Source organism: Botryllus schlosseri, chromosome 13 (genome assembly GCF_051294905.1).
Source record: "Botryllus schlosseri isolate E-star chromosome 13, Bs_hap1, whole genome shotgun sequence".
Classification (NCBI taxonomy): Eukaryota; Metazoa; Chordata; class Ascidiacea; order Stolidobranchia; family Styelidae; genus Botryllus; species Botryllus schlosseri.
This window is the reverse complement of record NC_137248.1, coordinates 11712703-11733723: the sequence shown is the minus strand read 5'-3', so window position 1 is coordinate 11733723 and position 21021 is coordinate 11712703. Positions and strand designations below refer to the sequence as shown.

Below are 21021 nucleotides of genomic sequence, written 5' to 3'. Positions count from 1 at the left end.
ACTGTTTCTAAAATCATAAACATTCAAGTATGACATAGAAGAACTGTGTTACTACTGACTATCCCCGCTCTGCAACTCACCCCTGGGCACACGCAAACAAAGAGTCTCAAATTCGTTTCAGCACCATCATGTAATTGTACATTGAACAAAGTGAAATTAGAATCTATTCTTGTCTTGTTGTGTATGGTACTCATAGAGAACTACTCTTATATATGACTTGGCAGTAAAGAAAAATAATAGTACCTTGATACTCTTCGTTTGTACAGTCAGGATAATACAACTAGTTTGATCAAGGCTAATAGTCACCGTAACGAAAAACACTGGGAAAAGAAAAAAAGAAGGAACAAAGGAAAAAAGATGCAATACAATGCTTAGCAAGCTGTGTCGATGAGGTAATCGAGTGTGTAGGGACGGAAGGCGGACGTCTCAGACTTCAGTGTCAAAGTCGCCATCTTCTCCGGCTCCATCGATGTTGGATTCCAGGATATCGGTCTGGAATGAAAAAAAATGTTAAGTGTACACTTTCAGAGGGTAATTAACAAATTAATCTGAGGCCCTTCTCAGTTTTGGGTATCGCGATGCCATTATATGATGGATAGATCAGAAGAGCCATATCATAGGCAGTACTTCATCGCCAGAAAGATTTCATGCGACCTGGTGCAGTATCAACTGAAGCAATTGCGCTTTTAGAGTGCTCCCTCTTCTACTTACAGATTTTAGGCAAAGCCACTTATTTTTCACATTCCGGATGTAAAGTAGGCTATAGATTGCGTAGTAAAGTTAAAATTAGAGTAGGGATATCTTTGAATCAATTTCACGAAAACCCCAGCTGTGCAACATGACAGGGGTTACTAATATTAGTGAAAATTTAACAGAAAGTCTTTTGACCAATACGACAACAACTCACTTAATTTTTGATAAAAAAGTCAAGTTTTCTAGGAATAGTTTTGTTTACAAACTAGAATCATAACCGCTCGAGCAAGCAATGCAAATAAGCACCCGAGACGAATCAAAAAGTACAAATTGTTTCAAATGCCATAGTGTATAATGCAAGCAGTTTTTCGCCGAAACCTGTTCAGTGGAAGTAGTCGGAAAACCTACGACACGACACCCAGCATCGCCTAGAAAAAGTCACCAAGCAAGCACTTTTAACGACGCGCCAAACTAAATTCCTTCCCAATAAGACCGCTCGTAAAAGCCCCTCTACAAACATGACGCACATCAAAGGACTGTGACACAGCAAAAACCACCAAAACTCACCAGCGACCCGCTGCGTTGCGAATGTCGAAACACAAAGTTATCGCCGTGATAAAACGGTTCCACGTCCAACATCTCGCCGTCGGTATCGTCCGTGTCGTCCATACCTTGCGGAAACCAGCTTATCCTCCTGGTAAGGCTGACTGTGCTGATCCTATGCGACGCAGACGCATGACCTGCCAGAAAACAACAAACAAGTGGTCAGTAATGAAGTACCTCTCCTTCTTCGTCATATTTTGTGGTGGTTGCTCAAGACACTTGGTGTCTAGGCAATGATCGCTGTAATCAGTTTACTTCGCTCTGCTCATTCTCTTTCCACCTCATTTGCTTACGTCTGTGCTTGGAAGTGCATATCTTGCCTAGACAGCTATGGAGCAAATTTGCCTATGCATTCCGTGAAAGGTCACTACAGTATTCAAGTAGCTTTTCCGACTGCTTCCGCTTCTACTGAAGAGGTTTTCACAAAAACTACTGATATTTTACACTCGAGCATTTGCAAAGTAAAAAGAAGCGATTGAAGTGGCTTGTATCCCTTTAGTGAATGAAAATATTAAATTATCATACCAGCCGGAGAGCTACAGAACTCCAATATCCAATTGAATAGTATATTCATATTTCCAGCTGACACTCGTCAGGGGTAATCATCGGCAACTAGTAGAGAATTAGAAAGAACATTGTTCATCAATACCAACCGGGCGAAACAAGCCCCTGTATCGTGAAAACAGAGTATATTTCTGAAAATTGCTCTATTAGCAGTGTCCTCGGTCATTTTGCATCGTAGCAAAGAAGCATGTCGATATTTTGAAAGTATCCCCCTTTGATTTAATACTAAAAGAATATGTCACCTCGAACAAATCCATTCTTTAAGACTATTTACTTGAATACTGCTCCAATATATTATTAATATTTCTGCTAAGAGTAGTTTTGACATGAGTCAAAAATTGCAAATTCTACTCGTAACTGAGTAGAAATTTACGGCATTACGCGTACTTCTACTCAAGTAGCCATTTCCACTACTCTATAACCTGAAGTCAAGGGTCACGTACGTACCTGATTCGGAATTCTCGCCCGTCTTGTTCGCCGTGGAGGACGCCGTCTCAAAATCAGACAACCGGACAGGTTCGGCCGGCCAATTGGTCACCATGAAGTTGAGCACTTGTATGTGTTGCTTGAATCCGATCGCCGCGTTCAAATCCAAGCTGCAATCGAAAAAGATGAGATTATTCGTCAGTTCAAAACAACGCTTCCGATATCAACCAGGTCTGGGTGTATTAAACTCAGAGTATTCCAGCACCACCTATTACGATGTAATAACCGCAGAGGTTGCCCCTAACATAATATTCGAACATTCCTAGTCTCGTGCAACCCGTTTCATTTTTAGTTGCTGAGATACGTATAATTGAGGTCTCGAGGTTCTGTCGTATATAATGAAGTAATGAAACTATATTTTTCGTCAATGAAATATTAATCTCGGTGTGAACGCGTATTTTTTCAATATTAAAAAAATCAGCCCCCCTACTAAACTGGAATTCTTACAATCCATACTCGACTGAGATCCGAGTTCTCTAATCACCGTGCCCAGCTCAAATATCGAAAAGTGACAGAGACACCGTTCTCTCCTATCGTTCAAACAACACGTCAATTTTACGGGAGAATAATAAAGTACAGGTTTTTACAACAAATTCTCACAAGATAGAAGAAAATGCTATTTACTGCCGTTACCGTCACAATTTTTTGCTTGTAAAATGAAGTGTCAATGGCCGTGAGACCGCCAGACGGCCGACGCCGTGACCTTAATCCTGTCAGAATAAATACGCTCATTTTCCTTATAAACGACAAGAAAAACCACACACCTCACTTCGTATACATTAGCTTCCCCTCCCGGTATTCCAAGAACAACACAACACAGAACAACACAACACAAAAACACAACACAACACAACGCAACACAGAAAACAGCCAACCCAACTGTAGTGGCCAAGGGCCAGGACCAGCGCTTTGAAATCAAAGCTAAAGTGTGTGCGACGAAAATGATGCCAGAGTTCTGCTACGTTAACGATATTTCGGTATTTTTCAATCATGCTTATTCCATTGTAGCCTACTTGTGGTGATACTGTGGATGGGTTGATCACGACCACACAGAAATGTCCTTGCCACTAACATGCAGCCAATCGAGGTTTAACTCACCCTTTGGCAGGCGGAGAGTTCACAGAACCCAGCAACACCGGCCCAAAGCAAACCGCCAGATTCTGGCACGTCATCTTGTTCCTCTCGTGATTGGCCGATATCCGTTTCAGATGGTTCAGCAACGCGTACAGCGTCGCCTTTTCGGCGGGCGGCAGCGACACGCGTTTCTCGATCTCGACGAGTCTCAGCATGACGCTGGAATGGCGCTTGGCCGAGGTTTCCGTGTCGTGACCGTTTGTGGCGACGTCAAAGGTCGATAGCAGATTAGAGTCGCCGCTCGCGTCTGAAATGGAAAATTGTGATGTGACTCTAATTCTCGATTACCATCAAATATTGCAAATTTATAGCGGCAGTGGCCGTCTCGGTCAAAGTAATCGGAATGGCTACTGCGGTAGAAGCAGTGTCCTAAATTCTAGCTCTGTGGAAAATAAAAAGTGAATATGTGGCATGGGAGGGGGCGGTCATCGTGCATTTTCAGCACCCGGCAACTCTCGAAATTAAAGAAATTAGGATTAAAAAATTTTCAACATATATGACTGAAAACACCATGAATGCACTTTCGGAAAATATATTCATTTACAGCTACATCTAAGCGACAATTTCATTGGTGAAATTATGAGTATACAATTTGTGATTTGCTTCAGAAAATGCAAAATAGATTTGAAAGTTGTCTGAAAACATGCGAGCGAGTGGTACGGATATGCAAAGTCTCTAGTACACTGAAAAAGTAGTAAGAGTACTTTCGTTACTGGCCAACTCGATGCAGTAATCAATGAAAGTCGCTTGAGAAAAACCAATTTGAGTTCCAAGATAAACCAAAATAACTACGAGTTACGATATGAATGGCTTAAGAAGTGCATAAGTGCATTGATTCGGACAGCAATAAAGCATGCAATAAAGATTGGATTTGGGATAGTCTCAGAAATCGCAAAGCCAATCTCGGTTGCATGACCGCACTGAGGCGTGATTTGTTCGCACGGTATACAGACATCACACCAAGCATGCAGAAATTTTGATTCCTTTATTACCTCGTTGTGGGGTAAAGTTTTGTGTTGAAGCTTAAGTACAGTAATGAGCTATTTTTGCTGTTCTCGTGGAGAAAAATTGTTTTTCGGGCGAGGTACAGCGTACTATAATCCGTTGCTGTATCGTGAGGTAATTAAGATCTTTTATTCTTTATAGGATGACTTCAGAATAGAAAGTCCAAGGCGTGTCTTTTTATAGTTTACTCTCAAGACGAAAGCAGTGAAAATGCATAAGTGCAATGGTCTAGTTGACAGAATCACGGAACTCGGGCAAGTAAGTAGAGAAAATTGAGCTGATTTCTGGGTTTTAAAGAATACAGCCCCGTAAAACTTGTGCCATGCCCTCAGAACTACAGGAATTTTGGCTATTTTTGTTTCCTAAAATTATTCAACGAGCAACCATACTTTGACCATGAATCAGTACCGCGTAAGGCAGTACACCACAAAAGGTCACTCATAAAAATTCAACTACCACATTAGGTAAATTTTAGTTAGCTACGGACTTGCCATTTCGCTACTCAAAAGCAAAATAACTGCAGCTTGGCAAGAAAGGTTATGGAGTGTCGACTGCACAAGTGTACATGATAATTGTAATGGAATGTCTCGGAATAATATTCCACACACGCCCCGACATCACCACATCTAGTTTTCCAACAAGTCAGACGCAGCAAGTGATTCATGGGCAAAAAACTGCAAGGTATGCAATTGTTCACATAGCCATTTGGCAGGCAGCTAAACCGCAGATTCACAAATAAAAAATAGATTACCCGCGTAATCGCCCATGCACTGAGTAACGGCCTCCAATAACTCTGGCGGTAGAAGAGGCTGTGGCAATTCTCGGAGAAAGTCTTTCAGTATCCCTAAAACGAGAACGGAATTTTTAAATAGATAACATCACGCTGCGCATTCTAATATGACTCGATACATCACACTGGTCTTACCCCGGGATTACCGGGAAATTGAGATACTTACAAAACAATAAACGCGGATTTACAAACCCAGTTTAAGCCAGCTTAACTTCAAATAGCCATCTCAAATTACGAACCAAACCCAATGCTAGAACGTCAGAATTGTCAGATGTTATCAAGCACAAGTTTGCTATGTATTCACGATGCAGAAAAACCAGACGAGGTCTAGACTTTAATTAGCGCTGTGCTAACGGCCTAACGCTGTGCGCTTATTGACTTAATGCGAAACTAGCTTATAGCTGGATTATAATTATAATCAAACGAAAGTTAACGAAGTGGTTCAAACTCGTAATCAAACAGGCGGCGGTAGGGATTACAACCAAAGTAGTAATTGTTCATCACTGAACTCTAAAAATAACAAGGATGGTAATACGAGAATCACAATAGAAGACAGCTGACCAGTGATGACATTCACGTCTGGATATTGATCTGGGCATAAATCGACCTTTGTGGAATCCATTTCGTATTTCGCACGTAATTCACGCTTTGCAATCGCAGAACCGCATAGCCGGTAAATGCCGACAATCTAAAATAAAACAGACAGCTGTAGTTAATCTAAGTGAACCCATAATTTGTAATATGTTGCAGAAAGAAAATCAAATATATAACTGTCAGGATGACTCGCGAAAATATGCCTGAACTTCTATTATGTTCAATAAATTGCAAACCTCTTTATCGATAATGCCAGTAGACGAAACATACAGCTGTTGAACGTAGATTATTAGAGTTGACAATGATATCCTGATCACACAGGTCAAAGATTGCAAAGCAAAGGAGTATAGCACTCTAGCGAGACTAGAGTGATTGACAATTGCAAACCACGCATAATACTGCCGACTAGGTTTGAAATATTTCATGAACACTAAACTGATGCCATGATCTTTCAAGCATTCCGTTAGAGCTTTCTGTGGCAGACTTAAGGCTTCATTGGATGATTGATTGATAGATGGTTAGCGGGAAGTAGAAGCTATGCAGTAAAATTGGTACCAATTCCATTATTTCCGCACTGTTATCCTTCACAGATTACTGGAAGTATACTCCGACACGCAGCAGGGCAGTAGCAATAACGGAAGCGAGTTAAAAGTAATCTGCATCATGCATCAACGAGCTAACTTTTATCTGGGAGGATTTAAGAGTAACCAAACAGAGAGTGTGAAATATGCGGCACAGGGGGCTGATGCAAGGAGTGCTCTACTGCAAACTACAAACACAAACAGACATCAAAGCCTACTGAACAGTTAACAAGTGGGCTCGAAATCCTTCCTCACAAAGAAATGTGATGTAAGCAACTTGCCGCACGGAAAAAAGGTAACACAGAGCTGGGGTAACAAATTCCGGAGGTCACCGAGAGTATATAAATTTATGTGTATACTAATATTACATAGTATACTATGAAACTGTTGAAAATTAAATTTGGCTGCTTTGCATGGCATTTCAAGCGTCAGCCATAGATCTTATTCTATATTTACAGAACAGTTTAAACTCTCATCCTAATTAGGATAACACGCAGTGCAATTTCATGTGTTGACCATAGATCTTGTTCTATTGATATAAAGTTTTTCATGCTCTCGTCACTGAAGTCCTACTTACCGCCATTCCGCGTTGTTCCACCTCCCTGATACAGTCTCGTACCAGCAGGGGTATCGGCAAGCCAGACTTTTCCCGGTCCAGAATGCTCTGCAAGTCGGCGCCGAAAACCCGGGGCCCTTCCAGTTTTGACGAGTCCTCCAGACTCAACTGCACAAAATCGAGACGCTGAAGATTTGAAATGGAAAATGGGAAGCGACCGACAAACCTTGACGTAAATGGTCCCGCGTGGTTCCAGTTTCACGGCAAGCCTCAACGCGACGCCTAGCTGATCGCTCATGAGTTCTGATATCGGCAAGCGGGCTTTGCCCAATTCTTTGTGCTGGTTTTCCGACTCCCAGGCGTAGAGGCTCAGGTACAGGTCGTTTGCCTCTTCCAATTTGGCCTAAGAGAAAGAGAATTTATTCACCATTGCAAAAATTCAAATATTGTGTACAATTTAGATTTAAGAGAGCATATAATTAAAACTTGATCAAAACATTGTCTATTAGTAGAAACTACATAAATAGTAACGACAATTCAGTACTGTGGATAATAAATGAAGCATCTTGAAAAACTGTCTACTAGGATAGAGTTGCATCTCAAATCAGGGGTGATTGAAGATCCTTGCAGAATGAGAATGAATATATACCGAAGGCTACATAATTTTCAATCCTCTTATCGGATAATTTTTCACTTTTAGACAACAAGATTAATTCTACTAGTACAGTACTCTTTACATCGCCTAGGCCAAGCTGGGTGTCTGACTCCATAGACTACTTACTCCTAGTCGCTTCGATGATCTTCCTGTCTTTTCATTGTATCGCATTTTTTGTGGTGTATTGAACTGATAAAATTGCTAATAAACCAATGATAGTACATGGATAACCTAAATGCCACACATTTCCAAGAATGGGGCCCCGGTTATAATATGGTATAACTTAACATCAATCAAATCAAATTCACCTGTTTTTCTTGATTTTCAAGTTTCAATTCTACAGCAAACCAAGAAAAGAGACAAATTTTTGGCAGAAATAGACTTCAGTCAATTCCTATGTACTTAGACAGGGATAAGATTAGTTAAGACGACCACAATAGCTGTGTCTATTTACTTTTCACGCCGGAACTTCACACCGAGTTCACGCCGCCAGACAAAGTGCTCCGATTTGAATACTTGTCTCACAATGAAAACAAGTCTTACAATAGCAATATCTTCGGATCGAAGAATGACATAGAAGCGTGTTGCTTGTAATATCGCAAGAAAATATGTAGTAATAACCAGGGTCGGCCAAAGGAGTCGGCATTTCCACTCAAGTAGTAGAAGTTATGATGCAAATTTCTACTAAATCACAAGTTGCAATTTTAAAGCCATGTCAAAACTACGTAAAACATAAGTTGAAAATAAAGATATAGCTTTGTCTAAGAAACTGTTCCAGTACGAGTGGAACCAGTTTAAAATCGTACCCATTAATCAGCGCTATGCAAAACCTACTTGAGTACCTTGAAAAAGTGGAAGCATTTTGTTTTTGGCCGCATCTGGTAAAAGTATTCTTTACTACTTAGCTATCAGCATAACAGGATGCAGGCTGATAAAACTTTGCGGACGCAAAAAATTTTCACACATGATAAAGCCTTTCACATTTCAATAAAAGAGTAATAAAATCCAGAAAGGAAATGGAGTTGTTCCAATTAGCATCCGAGCATAGCACCGGCATGTACCCGAGTTTCCGTTTCCTTACCTCATAGCATTCGTTCCACGCAACAGACCCATTACAATGTCTCATTGACGTTTTGATGCGATGCTTCAAGTCATCATCAATTTGGCAAATACAATAAACCCCGCTTAATACCTTCTTCAAATCGCGCGCCCCATACAGCGTAATCACCAGTGATCCTGTAAAAACATACGCCCGGTGTTAAACCAGGTAAGAGCTACCGAATATCGCTCAAGTTATGATAAAAAATGACATTTCGCTCAGACAACCGCACGCTTCCTTATCATTTACCAGTGAACTAAGACCCAGACGATATCCTTTTCCATATCGATAAATCTCCTGTCTTAGTGAAAGCGTCATGAAGGATTAGGCAAGATCAACTCAGCGGGCGATAACACAACAGGAAATTATAAATGTTACATCCATCATACGCCTCGCGGAGAGATAAGATAAGAGTTTGAAACATGAGTGAGTAATCAACATTCCCCATAATGGAAACAAGACAAAACAATGCTCTCGTGGTACAGGTATCATGTTAACCACGATACAGTAAACGATCATCCCTATTATCACTATGCAGCCACTGATAGCTTCGAAACGTCCGTGATTCATTGTTCAAGAATGTAAGGTATGAACGAATGCTTAGCGTCAAACTTGCGCAATAATCCACAAAAATTGCGCTTTCCTCATCACCGGATATTATCACACCGGAGCGGATAATGCATTTTATACAAGATTCTTCAAGTGCATAATAGCAATAATTGTGTGTTAATTTCCAGGAAAAGATCGTGTCGTAATGAATTTATTCCGATTCGCTAGAAAGCGACCTAGGAATTTTCGCCACAAGTCAAGTTCAGACACTCGTAGAGCCGGGTAATGCAGCCAATGTAGGTACTAGATAAGTGCAAGTATTGCCGTAAATTTCTTGCTCGATTACAAGCAGCAATGACAATTTTCAGACCATACTAAAACTACCTACAGTAGAAGTAGCCAATGATGCACAAAGACAAAGTATTCAAGTAATAACAAGAAGACGATTGGTACGAGGTGTAGCTGACTTCTGTTTCTAAATCGACTGTGCTGTGACAAGACAGCAAGACGTGCACCTCCACGGCAAACGCAGAATGACTTATGGTGATGACAGTAGGTCGCATTCTGCGCAGTTAAAATCAGTACCGTCATAACAAATCTGGATCGCCTGGCTTGTGTTGCAATTTCGCTCATGAAAGCGATATGCGTCTGTCCAGATAGGCCTTCCTTTTGATTGGCAAAAACTCAAAAGCACAAAATATGTAAATGCCTAGTTGGGTATCAAAAACTGCAGGTTTCAGTCGAGAAACAAAAGATGAATGAATATATTGTTTGTTGCGATGTAGAAACTGTAATCAAAGCAGACAAAATCCACTCGAGTATTTCAGAAAAGTAGTGGCACATCATTACTGACAACACCTCTGTACATCCGATACTACAAAACTCACTTATTTACTGACCAACTCTGCGTTACAGACACCTCCTCTGTACTCGAGTACTCGAATCTGAACCGAGTATAAATTCTAATGATTCAAGTCGGATGGCGAGAGGTGACCTGTTCGAGCACTGAAATTATGCACTTCTTAGCACTAAAAGTTAATTTATTAACGAAAATCATAGTTTCCTTACTATATTGGTTCGTAAACAGCAGTTGGTCATGTCGCAACATACGAAATATGTAGCAATAATATGTAGTGAAAATGACATAGTGAAGTAGCAATCAACTCAGAGCATCTGTGAAATAGTAATCAACGCATAACATTGTCATAGAGTGCAATGAGGTATGGTCGAAATACCACCGAATAAATCACAATTTTTGCTATGGCGACAAGAATTTGAATATAACATAACAACTACCAGTCCGTGCGTTGCTCACCTTTGATGGGGTTCTGCGAAGAGCTGAAGGAATACTTTCCGATGTTGCCCGGGGGCTGCTTGTGCTTCTTGAACTCGCTCAAGTCGAGCGCTTTACCCGTGTGGCCGGGATGACCATTACGCGGAATGAAATACGAGCTTAGTCGGTGAGCCTGAAAGATGAATCGGCATTTTCGACACAAGAATACAGATTAGAAAAGAGGGCATTGAAATACCTCTGCCGATTCAGAGGTGTATTGCTCGGCTACGGACGATTCCTCCCGTACGCTCGTGTCTTGAGTAGAGTCAATAGAATCCCAGTCTGCCGAGCTACAGCGAATATACAATCGGATTATTATTATTATCAACACAACCAGAGGCGGTCGTGGTCCTCCTCAGTACTCTAGTAGCCTAGTTTTGTCTAAAAAACTGAGCAGTAGTAAAGTAGTGATAGAAGATGGTATGTGACCCTTGACCACCGGTCCCTACTGTAGTTCGAGACGCAGACAGCGGTGATGTCGTATGCGGGAGGTGGTCAAAGTAGTCAGCATTGCTACTCAAGTAGAAGGAGAGTTAATGTCGGAAATTTCTCCTTAATTGGAAGAAAAAACCTATTTGAGTACTCTCAATAAGTACTTCATTACAGACCATCTCTGGATACAACTTGCATGTGCATTATGCAGGTAACTATTATTGTTATGAAAGCGATGCATCAATATCGTATTGATAAATTTGAAAATGAATGTTTCACTGAATATGAGCTTGAGTTGTGATATACGGCAATTCGTGAATTCGGCACTTCGCACTTGATAAGTGTGTATTAATGTATTTGAGGTAGGGATTAGGTTAGGGTTATGGGCCGCCAAGTGCCGAATTCATTGGCAACCGTGGAGCCACAACATTCTCACACTAGCAGTACTGCGCCGCTGGTACTATCATTAATCATCAATAATGCGTATTTTTCGTCTACGTACCAGTAAAACCTAACTCTTCCTTCATAAACCACGATCGCGGGCGATAACACCACCAGGACGTTTCTTAATACCGTGATACCGTCAAGAAGACAATAACGGTGAAATTCCAGACGAGATAACACCGAATTGACGCTCGCGTAATCTAGCGCGAGTCGTCAGAGATTTGAAATTGCGAAACGCGCACATTAGACGAAGATTCCTAAAGGTCTATTGCCCGGTAACGAAACTGCCGCCCGGTTTCTTTCATGTCATGCGGGTGTCGATACAAAATCGTGTCACCTTCCGGGCTTTTTCTTTGCAAAGCTTTTGAAGGTCTTCCTGGCCTTCTTCCGCAGGCTGGGTGGTGATCCGATACGGTCCCAGATAGTTTTTGGTCCTGTGATCGATACGCAAAATCATTTTAAATGAAAATAGAGTTCAGTTCGGTTTATTACTAATTTCAGCAATTCAAAACACCACAGGTTGCGATAAAATGAAAAGACACAAGTCAAAACCACTTGAATTATCTCGAGCTTTATACTTTTTACGAATTATCGAACTTACTTACATCTGAATCACACATATCATCATAAATGAACCAATTGCAGACCTCAAACTCTCAATCCAGAACGTGTTATTAAATAGTGGTCAATCTGACCTCAATACAGAGTATTGAAGGCGAGAACAGCAAACTAAATCAAGGTGATAGATAAAGATGAATATCTCTTGTATTAGTGTTCCGAATTTACACTCACAAATGACATACAGAATGGCGCCAGTGATACTTTCACACAAACCTCCAGGGCACACAAGTCTTTATCCAAAACGATTGGAAATCAAATATATAGGCCTACGGCTTACTAATGTAGAAAGATTTGCAGCCTTGCCAGAGTGTAGATTTCAAAGTATGATGACCGAAAATTGTAAAACCAATTATCATTAATGACTACCATCATCGTGAGCATGTCCAAAAAGACAAATAGAGATTATGCTAGAAATCTTTTATAATATGCATGGAAGTTCAATTAAAACTGATATAGAATTACTAACTTAGCCTCCTGGACCTTTATGTGTTGACATTGTAGCATAAAACTATGCAAGTAGACTGTGTGATGTATACCGAATTGGAATGCCAGAGAAATGTCGTTAAGTCAGCCAGTCCAAAAACACAACGTTTTATATGGTGCACAATGTCCCGAGATTACACAGCAAACTCGAAGCAGTTTCCAAAATGTTTACACGGCCGTAAAGAATTGCTTGAAGAGAGAATATTTGAAATAGCTAGCTCATTCAGCCGAGCGCTTTCATGCTATTGTGATGCGCCTATTAATGCATGATCAGAGCCATGATGTTTTTCCACAAATTTCATCTAATGAGCGGAGGCTACGCCGAAAATTCACAATGCTGAAGGCTATTTTAACCTCGTTTACAGGAGATAAGGATAAACCTCTAAGCTATGGCGGTGGGATGATAAAAGAAACAAACGCAACGTTGCTTGTATAAACAAGAGGAAACATACTTCACAACACCTACCACTTTCAAGCACAGCATACCTTAACATTTATCATACAATCGCGATATAGAACATGACAACGTCACGGATATATGCCATTGGCATTGTCTAAATGCCACAAGGAAAATAAATGTGAATGAGTCGGCTACAAATTCTATATTGAGTTAAATTCGTAAAATGTGTGAATGTATTTCCTATCATATCTCTAATAAAGTCAATAATAAACACTCTTTGATTTGCAGTTTCATTAATAAATTAATCCATACTCAATTTTTGAACTAATACAAACAGCCCATTATTCGTTCAGTAAGACCAACTGCAACAATCGCAAAGGAGAATATATCCCAGCAGTTGGTATAGGCCAGATTCATTATTTCCTAAATTACCTCTCTGTAATCTGATACTAGTCCAATGTAACTACTCGGTAGTATTGTTTCCAAGTCTACAGAGCAGCTGACCAAACAAAATATGAGATAATGATAAGTTATCGTATTTCAATTGTTTCGCATATGATATTAACTCAAATATAATTCTATTAATAATGATGTATGTTTTGACTAGCCAACGAATAACATGGGCTTAACATGAGGAATGTAGCATGATCCCTATAATTTACGAAACAAAACAAGTCTTTTTAGCCTAGTAGCCGGTTATAGACCAACCCGCAGCAAATATTTCAAGTACCGGAACAAAAATGTCATGCTATGAATCCCGCGCGTTCGCGACAATCCAATCATGACTTATTTGATAGCATCAAATGTAAATACTGTAGGGTGTTAGCAAAAATGCCGCTACAATTTGGCCTGTAAAAGCACAGCAATTTACTGTAATTGCAGTATGAAAGTGACTTTCCAAGAGACAGCAGTTACTGCAAATTACGTTGCGCTCAACGTAGGCTACTTTCCGATCTGTCACCTACACGGTTGTAAAATGATACAATCTTTTATCTACGGGTCCAAAAACTAAGAAATTGATCATTTTAGTTTTCCTTTAAAGCCTACAAAAGAAAATGGTGCCATGAAGGCAATAGTGACATGAAGCACATCGGTATCTATATTGCACTAACAATAAATCATGTCTACTATCGTTTGCTATGCTATCAATTTCTGTTTGGTACGTTTCACTAACGAGGTTTGAGTATCATTGAGTTGAAATTAAGGCCAGACTACACATATGGCAAATACGAAATTCATGATACAAGATACTGAACTGCGATTTTACATTCAGAATGTAATCACAACCAATCTGCTAAATAAGAAGGTATTGGTAAAAGGTCCACAGGCAATGAACTGTAACAGAAACACATTTCACAGTACTATCGACTGTATCGAGGCACAGATTTCAATAACACCTGCCTTCAGTAATAAGCTAACGATCAAAACATCTGCGAGTAAAAATTTCTACAACATTACACACGCAATCGGGTAATAAATATATAATCTTACCTGGGGTCGAAGTCATGGTCTCCACAGTCGTATTTGGAGTGATGCCCGAGGAATGCTCGATTTTAAACAAGTTATTTGCACTGTTTTCATCTGGGCTTCGTGATGCGGTCTTCAGATCTTGTTGCGAACCATTTTGGCGTTTGATCTGATTTTCGATCGCAAGGCTGGATACGCTCCCGGTGTTTACGTCAGTGTTTTCACATTCGGAAATATTCTCGGTAGTTCCATCACCTCTTCCGGAGCAGCGCTCTGACTGTGCTGCCGCATGAGGCCCGGGGGTGGTTGGGCGTTGGCTATCGAGATCAGATTGCATAGACTGCGACGCAGATTTGCCGCCGTCCCGGCATTCTATTTCATCGATTTTATTGTCGGAAGTTCGTCGCGAACCGGACCTTGACAATTTCCCAACAAACCGATGCCTATTTTCTCTTAGCGACGGCGTATGGGCTGTGAACTTACTATTCGAATGTGTGCTTTCGCTCGGATACGTAGAAAACGAGTGGGACCTCCGGTAGGACTTACACTTTTGTGACATTCCGTCTACTCGAATTTCTTCGCTAATCGAAACCTCAGACTGAAGCACTGGGAATATGGGAATATCCGGCAAATCTAGCGAGCTTGGGAAGTGCGGCGTAGTCGATAAGGTGCCACGATTGGCAGTGTCGGTCAGACCGGACGGGCTGTGCTCTTGCGAGTTCTCTGGACTCGCGGCACCCCATAAATCAGAACCAGTGTTTTCTGCGACAGCAGACATAATTGATTGCGGCGTCTTACGTGGATTTTCAAAGCTTTTGATCGCGTCCAGTAAAATATGCAAGGCTTCGTTATATTCAGTTTCGAGCGCTTGCTTTTCACTACCACTAGCCTTATCATTAAGTTTTGACAATATCGGGTCTAGCAAAGCCGGGATATTGTTATCGTAAATACTCGGAATGGGGTGCGCGCGGACAGTTTTGTTGGATGCGACAGATTCGCTTGTACTATCGGGCGTGTTTAAATTTTCTTCGAATATATTGTGGCAGACTCTTTGCACTAGCGCGATACTGTCTTCCTGATCGGAGTCAGAGATATTGTTATTGTTTGAATGGTTAGCACCAGAGCGTATCGTCAGCACCAGGTGCTTATGGCAATCCATCAATGCCGCGACCTCTTTTATCGTCAACTGACTGACGTCGCGATTATTAACAAGGACTATCTCGTCGCCTTTTTGTAAGGCGCCGTATTTTTCCGCGATTCCGCCGGAAATCAAGCGAGACACGATCACGCTCGATTGGCGTACGTCGCTGTTGCTTCTGTTCTCGGGCGTGACGCTTCTCTCGATTTCTTTGATGCATATTCCCAAAATTTCGGACGGATTTCGGTTGAGGGTGACCGTCTTCAACACGTCGGATATGCTGATGTTCTTTTTCGAACCGCTAAGTAGTTTGCGTACGTCTTTGAACTTGGCCAACGCGTCCGAATGCCATCTCCGGTAACGACGCTTTTTGCCGTTTTTGCCGCTATCGGAAGCAGCCTCCACTGCGTCTTTGGTTGCGGAAGATTCGGACCGGCTATCCCCAGATACCGAACTTCTCGACAAGGTTTCCTGGTAGCTTTCGTCCGTGACGTCTTCAGATTCAAAGTTCTGAACACAGGTAATTTTTCAGAATGTTTGGTCGGTTTTGCCTAATTCCTCAACTTACTATTCAGTGGTTATGATTTTATGCTAGTTTCACTTATACTTGCACTTTTCAGTGGTTCTAGCTTCCGTAGGCTTTGAATATTTAGTTTTTACTTATTTGTAAATCACCACTTCTACTCGAGTATCAATGATGATTACAACAGCGGGTTGTATCAAAGGGTGGTCATAAAAAATTGGGCTACTTCTATGTTTTCCGAGTAATCAAGTAGATTTTTCTTTCTTGCTCCACGTTAGTCATTAAAATGGTCCCACTTGTACTTCAGTTTTCAGTTGTTTAGGAAAAACAAGGCTGATTACTTTTTTACTCATTTTGAAGTCATTACACTTACTCGTGCTCGAGTAGAAATTGCTGATGTTACTCATACTTCTATACTCTAGTACCAAAGATGACCACTTTGATCACGTTTGAGTTTGGATCATAGTTGCGCTATAGGTTATAGATACGAGAGTAGAAGTAGAACACAGAATGCCAGTATACATTCGGCGGTTCCAAACGTGATCTTTTTGGAATATTCCAATTCAAACCTCCGATCACAGACGCATTGTGATAGGTCTATTGCTGAAACATAAGCTCAAGATGGATTGTACATTGACCAACAGCCATATAATGGCCTCAACTTGTAAAATTGGGATACATTCTAGGAAATAAATAAGGATTTGGAATCACTTAAATCTCAAGACATTTCCAGTTAGCATTAACTTGACCGTTTTAGATATGGTGGATATATATTTTGACAACTGATTCTTAAAGGCACAGAGCCGAATCGGGCTTCAAAATATTGAGAGATTGAAGCACCGCATCGATATGTCGCTACACAATACATGAACGAAATCCACAGTAAATTCAAAAGAAAAGAAGCTGGGTGCATGGCAAATAACAGATAATAGTTTGGTTGAAAAAGAAATCAATTTATAGAACAATGGAAATCACAAAGACTCTGGAAAAGCCGAGGCATGCGGTAGACCTACCTTTGTTTTAATTCCATTCCTTGATAATGTCCTAGCTACTCTTCGGGACGAACTGCCATTTTCATTTCTCTGGCTACTTTTTCGTCCTTGTCTAGCGCTTTCAACGAAAAATTTAGGTCCACCGCTTTTCTTTCTTGGCAATGGTAAGGTTAAAGTTCTTTTCAATTTAGAAGAAAGGCCAGTCTCGTTTGATGTACGTCCGTCATTGCTCATCCTGGTTTCTTGCCGTGCATGCTTAGCAAAACAGTAACGTTTACATCAGTTATATCATCCAATATTTATTTGTTTCTGAACTGAAGAAAATTCACATGAAACTTCATCAGTTTTTCTGCTAAATCCCACACACGCCGCGATGAGATCTGTTTCCGGTTTACAAACAGCTGAGGCCCGGCGCGATTTCGAATACCGAACGTGAGTAAGTGTGAATTTGTTCAACCTGCTATAATAAAGCGAGATAGGATAGTACGGCACTGGATGACATGTCTTCAACACCACTGTTCTATGCCAGTGCGTAAGATATAATCGTCGAAAGTCTCACATAATATGCACCTAAGCACGATATTCGGCGAAGTGACAAATTCTCTGGGCTTTAGAGAGGATTTATCACACCACATTCCTGAAAAGTTTTCTCGGTCTGTCTTAATCCTCCCTGCGGCACTGTGAGCGACATACTGACATTCTTGGAGTGCTTTTTCGAAGCCGTCTTTTGCGTCCTCTCGCGGCAAGAAACTTCACCGGAGAAAATGAGTAGCTAACGAATGCAGTAAATTTACAGCAGCAGAAAACCGATATCATTGAATATTTTACATTGCTTCCTTATATACCAGGGGCGGGCAACTTCTCCAGTCAGCGGGCCGGATATAGGAAAATTAAGTACTTGGCGGGCCGGATTGCTGAATCGATACATTATTCGCCCACTTATCAACATATACAAGGAATAAATTGTATTTAATGAATGCATTTTAACGACAGCAGTGTCATTTCAAAGCCATTTCTCGTCGATAATGACGAAAACAATGTTGATTTGAGAACAGCATTGTCATACAGCTGTCGCCATGTCTGCTTCTCTCTGATCACACGGTGCAATCCATAATTAAGATTTCCAGACGTTCGATTAGCCAGGTACCCAAAATTTACCAATATATCAATTCATTAGGGTTTAGTACATGGTAAATGCCGATAATGAAAGCCTTCTCGCTACGATGAACTTTCGTGTAAGCTCTACTCTCGCACGCTTCGCAGTGCGCACACAGTCACACGCAGTCACTAATTTGACGTTTAAGCAAGTAGTGGGGGCCGGATATCGGCAGACTGGGGCAGCGGGCCACATTATCATGTAAGACGGGAATCAATCGATCAATCAATCAGGTTTATCAATATTTTCATCGTTTCAAAAACATCAACTGTCCGCGGGCCGTATGTCGCCCGCTCCTATTATATACTGTACAATGTACATGCTCATTGCTCAGTTCTCACCAAATTTAGGCTGGCGTGTCACATTCTGGTAGCATCTACTGAATAACTTTGTCCGGTTCGTCGTTGAGAACCAGAGAACAGTGTCGTTTAGCAGCCACCACAAGCAACTACTGTATATAGATTGATTGCTGCCATAAGATTTGGCATATTCAGGGTGTTTTAAGTGTTGGCCCATGGCAGAGTTACTAGCCGTTATCTGATCAGCCGGACATTGTCTCTAGGGCTGCGATTTTTATCTGAACTAGTAATTCGACGACGACGATCGAGTAAGTTTGAAAATATTACGTCAATTACGTTTTGTAGGGGTTACCATGTACGTCCTCTTTTTTTGATAATTTGCCCTTTTTTGAAAATTTTGGTTAAATGTATGTGAAAATAGGACTGATATATAGGAAATCAGCACTCAAGTAATGGTATGACGGGTCTCTCGGGAGATTAGCCCTCCCGAACGCTTCGCTACAGCCTGGTTCTAAATTGAATTATACTTTGTTTTGTATTCCTGCATCTATGTATTTTCATAGACCGAATGCATTCATTCTCTCTCTCTCTCTCCCAATCACGACTCTGCCTATAGGTAGTATTACTTGTACGCTCTTCTGCCTTCCACGAATTTTACCGCAGCAAATAATACAGAATGTGGCAAAGGCCCGTTAACTGAGATCTGACATACCAATGACAAAATACAATACATTACATTTTTATGCTGCTTTGTTTTTATTACGACAATAACTGTGACTTGAAATTGAAAATATCGATTTGGAACAATGCGACCACAGCGTGACGCTAATGAAAAGGGTCATCACGTCAGCAAACGTCAACGAAGATCATGACGTGAAAAAGATATTCAACCGGGGCTATATTCGATGCTTGTCTGAAGTTCCACTGCGAACATTGCACCCAAAGATAAAAGAAGACTTTCATAACGAAATATAAAGGATTGGATCACGACAGACCCAAGTATATAGTGCATTCGGCATATTCAAGTCAGACTTTCAAGAAATCAAATTAATCCTGTCAACAAATCTGCGTCTGCAATGATGCAATGGCCAATATTAAATGCTGTATATTCCAGTGTCAGACCCTGGACAAACTGGTATGCTCAGTATTTAACCATTATAGTGCACTGGTATGAAGCAACAATGTAACCAATATCAATGTTCAGAAAAGAGAAGTAGTGGCGAACAAGTAACGGAGTTTCCATTGTCTAATTTTGAGGTGAGATCATTACACAAACCACCTAGGTAACGGGTATACCACAGAAAATCACACAGCCGAGACCATGCACTCGGCCATCAACGGACAAAACTACAACGGTAGGCACCACGATGAGGGAAGTACCTAAATCATTCGGAATACGCCTTTGATGCATCACAATGAAAACATGACATGCACTGTAAAATTTGGCCCCCTCAAAATTCAAACATTGTAAAACGGCAAAAAGAGAAATTTATCGATTATTCGCGGTATTCAACGGGCCTCGTTTGAAAATCAGTGCCAATACATGGCAATACTGGGCATTTCAAAACATGATCATAAATCCAAACGACAAAAAAGTTTCATTTACTTTGGCAGTACTAAGGGAAGAATGAAGTCGAATCCAACACTGCATGTTACCAAATGCACACGTTGCACATTCACAGACTATCACCGAAAGAGCTCCCAGTTAATAGAACATGATTCGGAGACCTCTACAGGCATGACGCGTGTCAGCAAAATGGGAGAGGGGGAAGGGTATAGTATACATTTTTATCCCCACTGAGAAGTCCTCCCCATAACCAACATCAATCTGTATTAACTGTGAACATGTCAAAAATATATGGCATTCCACGTGATCATCACCTGTGTTGTCCACAGGGTTGTAATAACTCAAGCCCCAATTTTTTGGTGACAGGAGTCCTCGTTTTCTTAAATTTGGACTTGAGCCGATTTGTTTATTCACTTGACTTGTACTCGAGTCATTGCGCATGACTCGAGCAAGCCACACCACTACAGGTTCTATATCACTTAATTCAAGTCATATCTTGCGTGCCTAATATTTGCTACCACAGTTTTAGAGATGCAATAATCCTATCACTGTTGCATGACATTCAAGTTTCCGGGATGCGTAAAGCATTAGCATGAGCACTCGGAGCAGTTCAGTATACATTGGCGATGTATCAGACGGCCAAGATAGGATTTCATTGAAACTTCGAAGAACAGTAAAGTTACCACATTATCGATATCTCAAACCAAGTACCAAGTTGCCTAGTGGTACTTGGACAATTGAGCCAGAGACATTACTCCGTAGTAAATTGAAATGACTCGACATGATTTGAGTCAAAACGATAAAATGAGATTGACTTGCGACCGGGAACAAATTGCGACTTGGTTACAACCCTGGTT

General features: G+C 40.9%; 1 protein-coding gene across 1 annotated transcript; it reads right to left on the bottom strand.

Moving 5' to 3' along the window:
- Positions 1-111: 111 nt before the first annotated feature.
- LOC145453968 (uncharacterized) lies at positions 112-17693 on the bottom strand. Its single transcript, XM_080331930.1, has 14 exons — positions 17164-17693; positions 14514-16137; positions 11856-11952; positions 10839-10932; positions 10625-10775; positions 8743-8897; positions 7233-7409; positions 7028-7174; positions 5837-5963; positions 5237-5329; positions 3445-3727; positions 2308-2456; positions 1261-1433; positions 112-492 (listed from the first exon to the last, which is right to left on the bottom strand). Exons 1-14 carry the CDS (start codon positions 17374-17376, stop codon positions 427-429), a joined length of 3549 nt encoding a protein of 1182 aa, XP_080188056.1. The 5' UTR covers positions 17377-17693; the 3' UTR covers positions 112-426.
- Positions 17694-21021: the final 3328 nt, after the last annotated feature.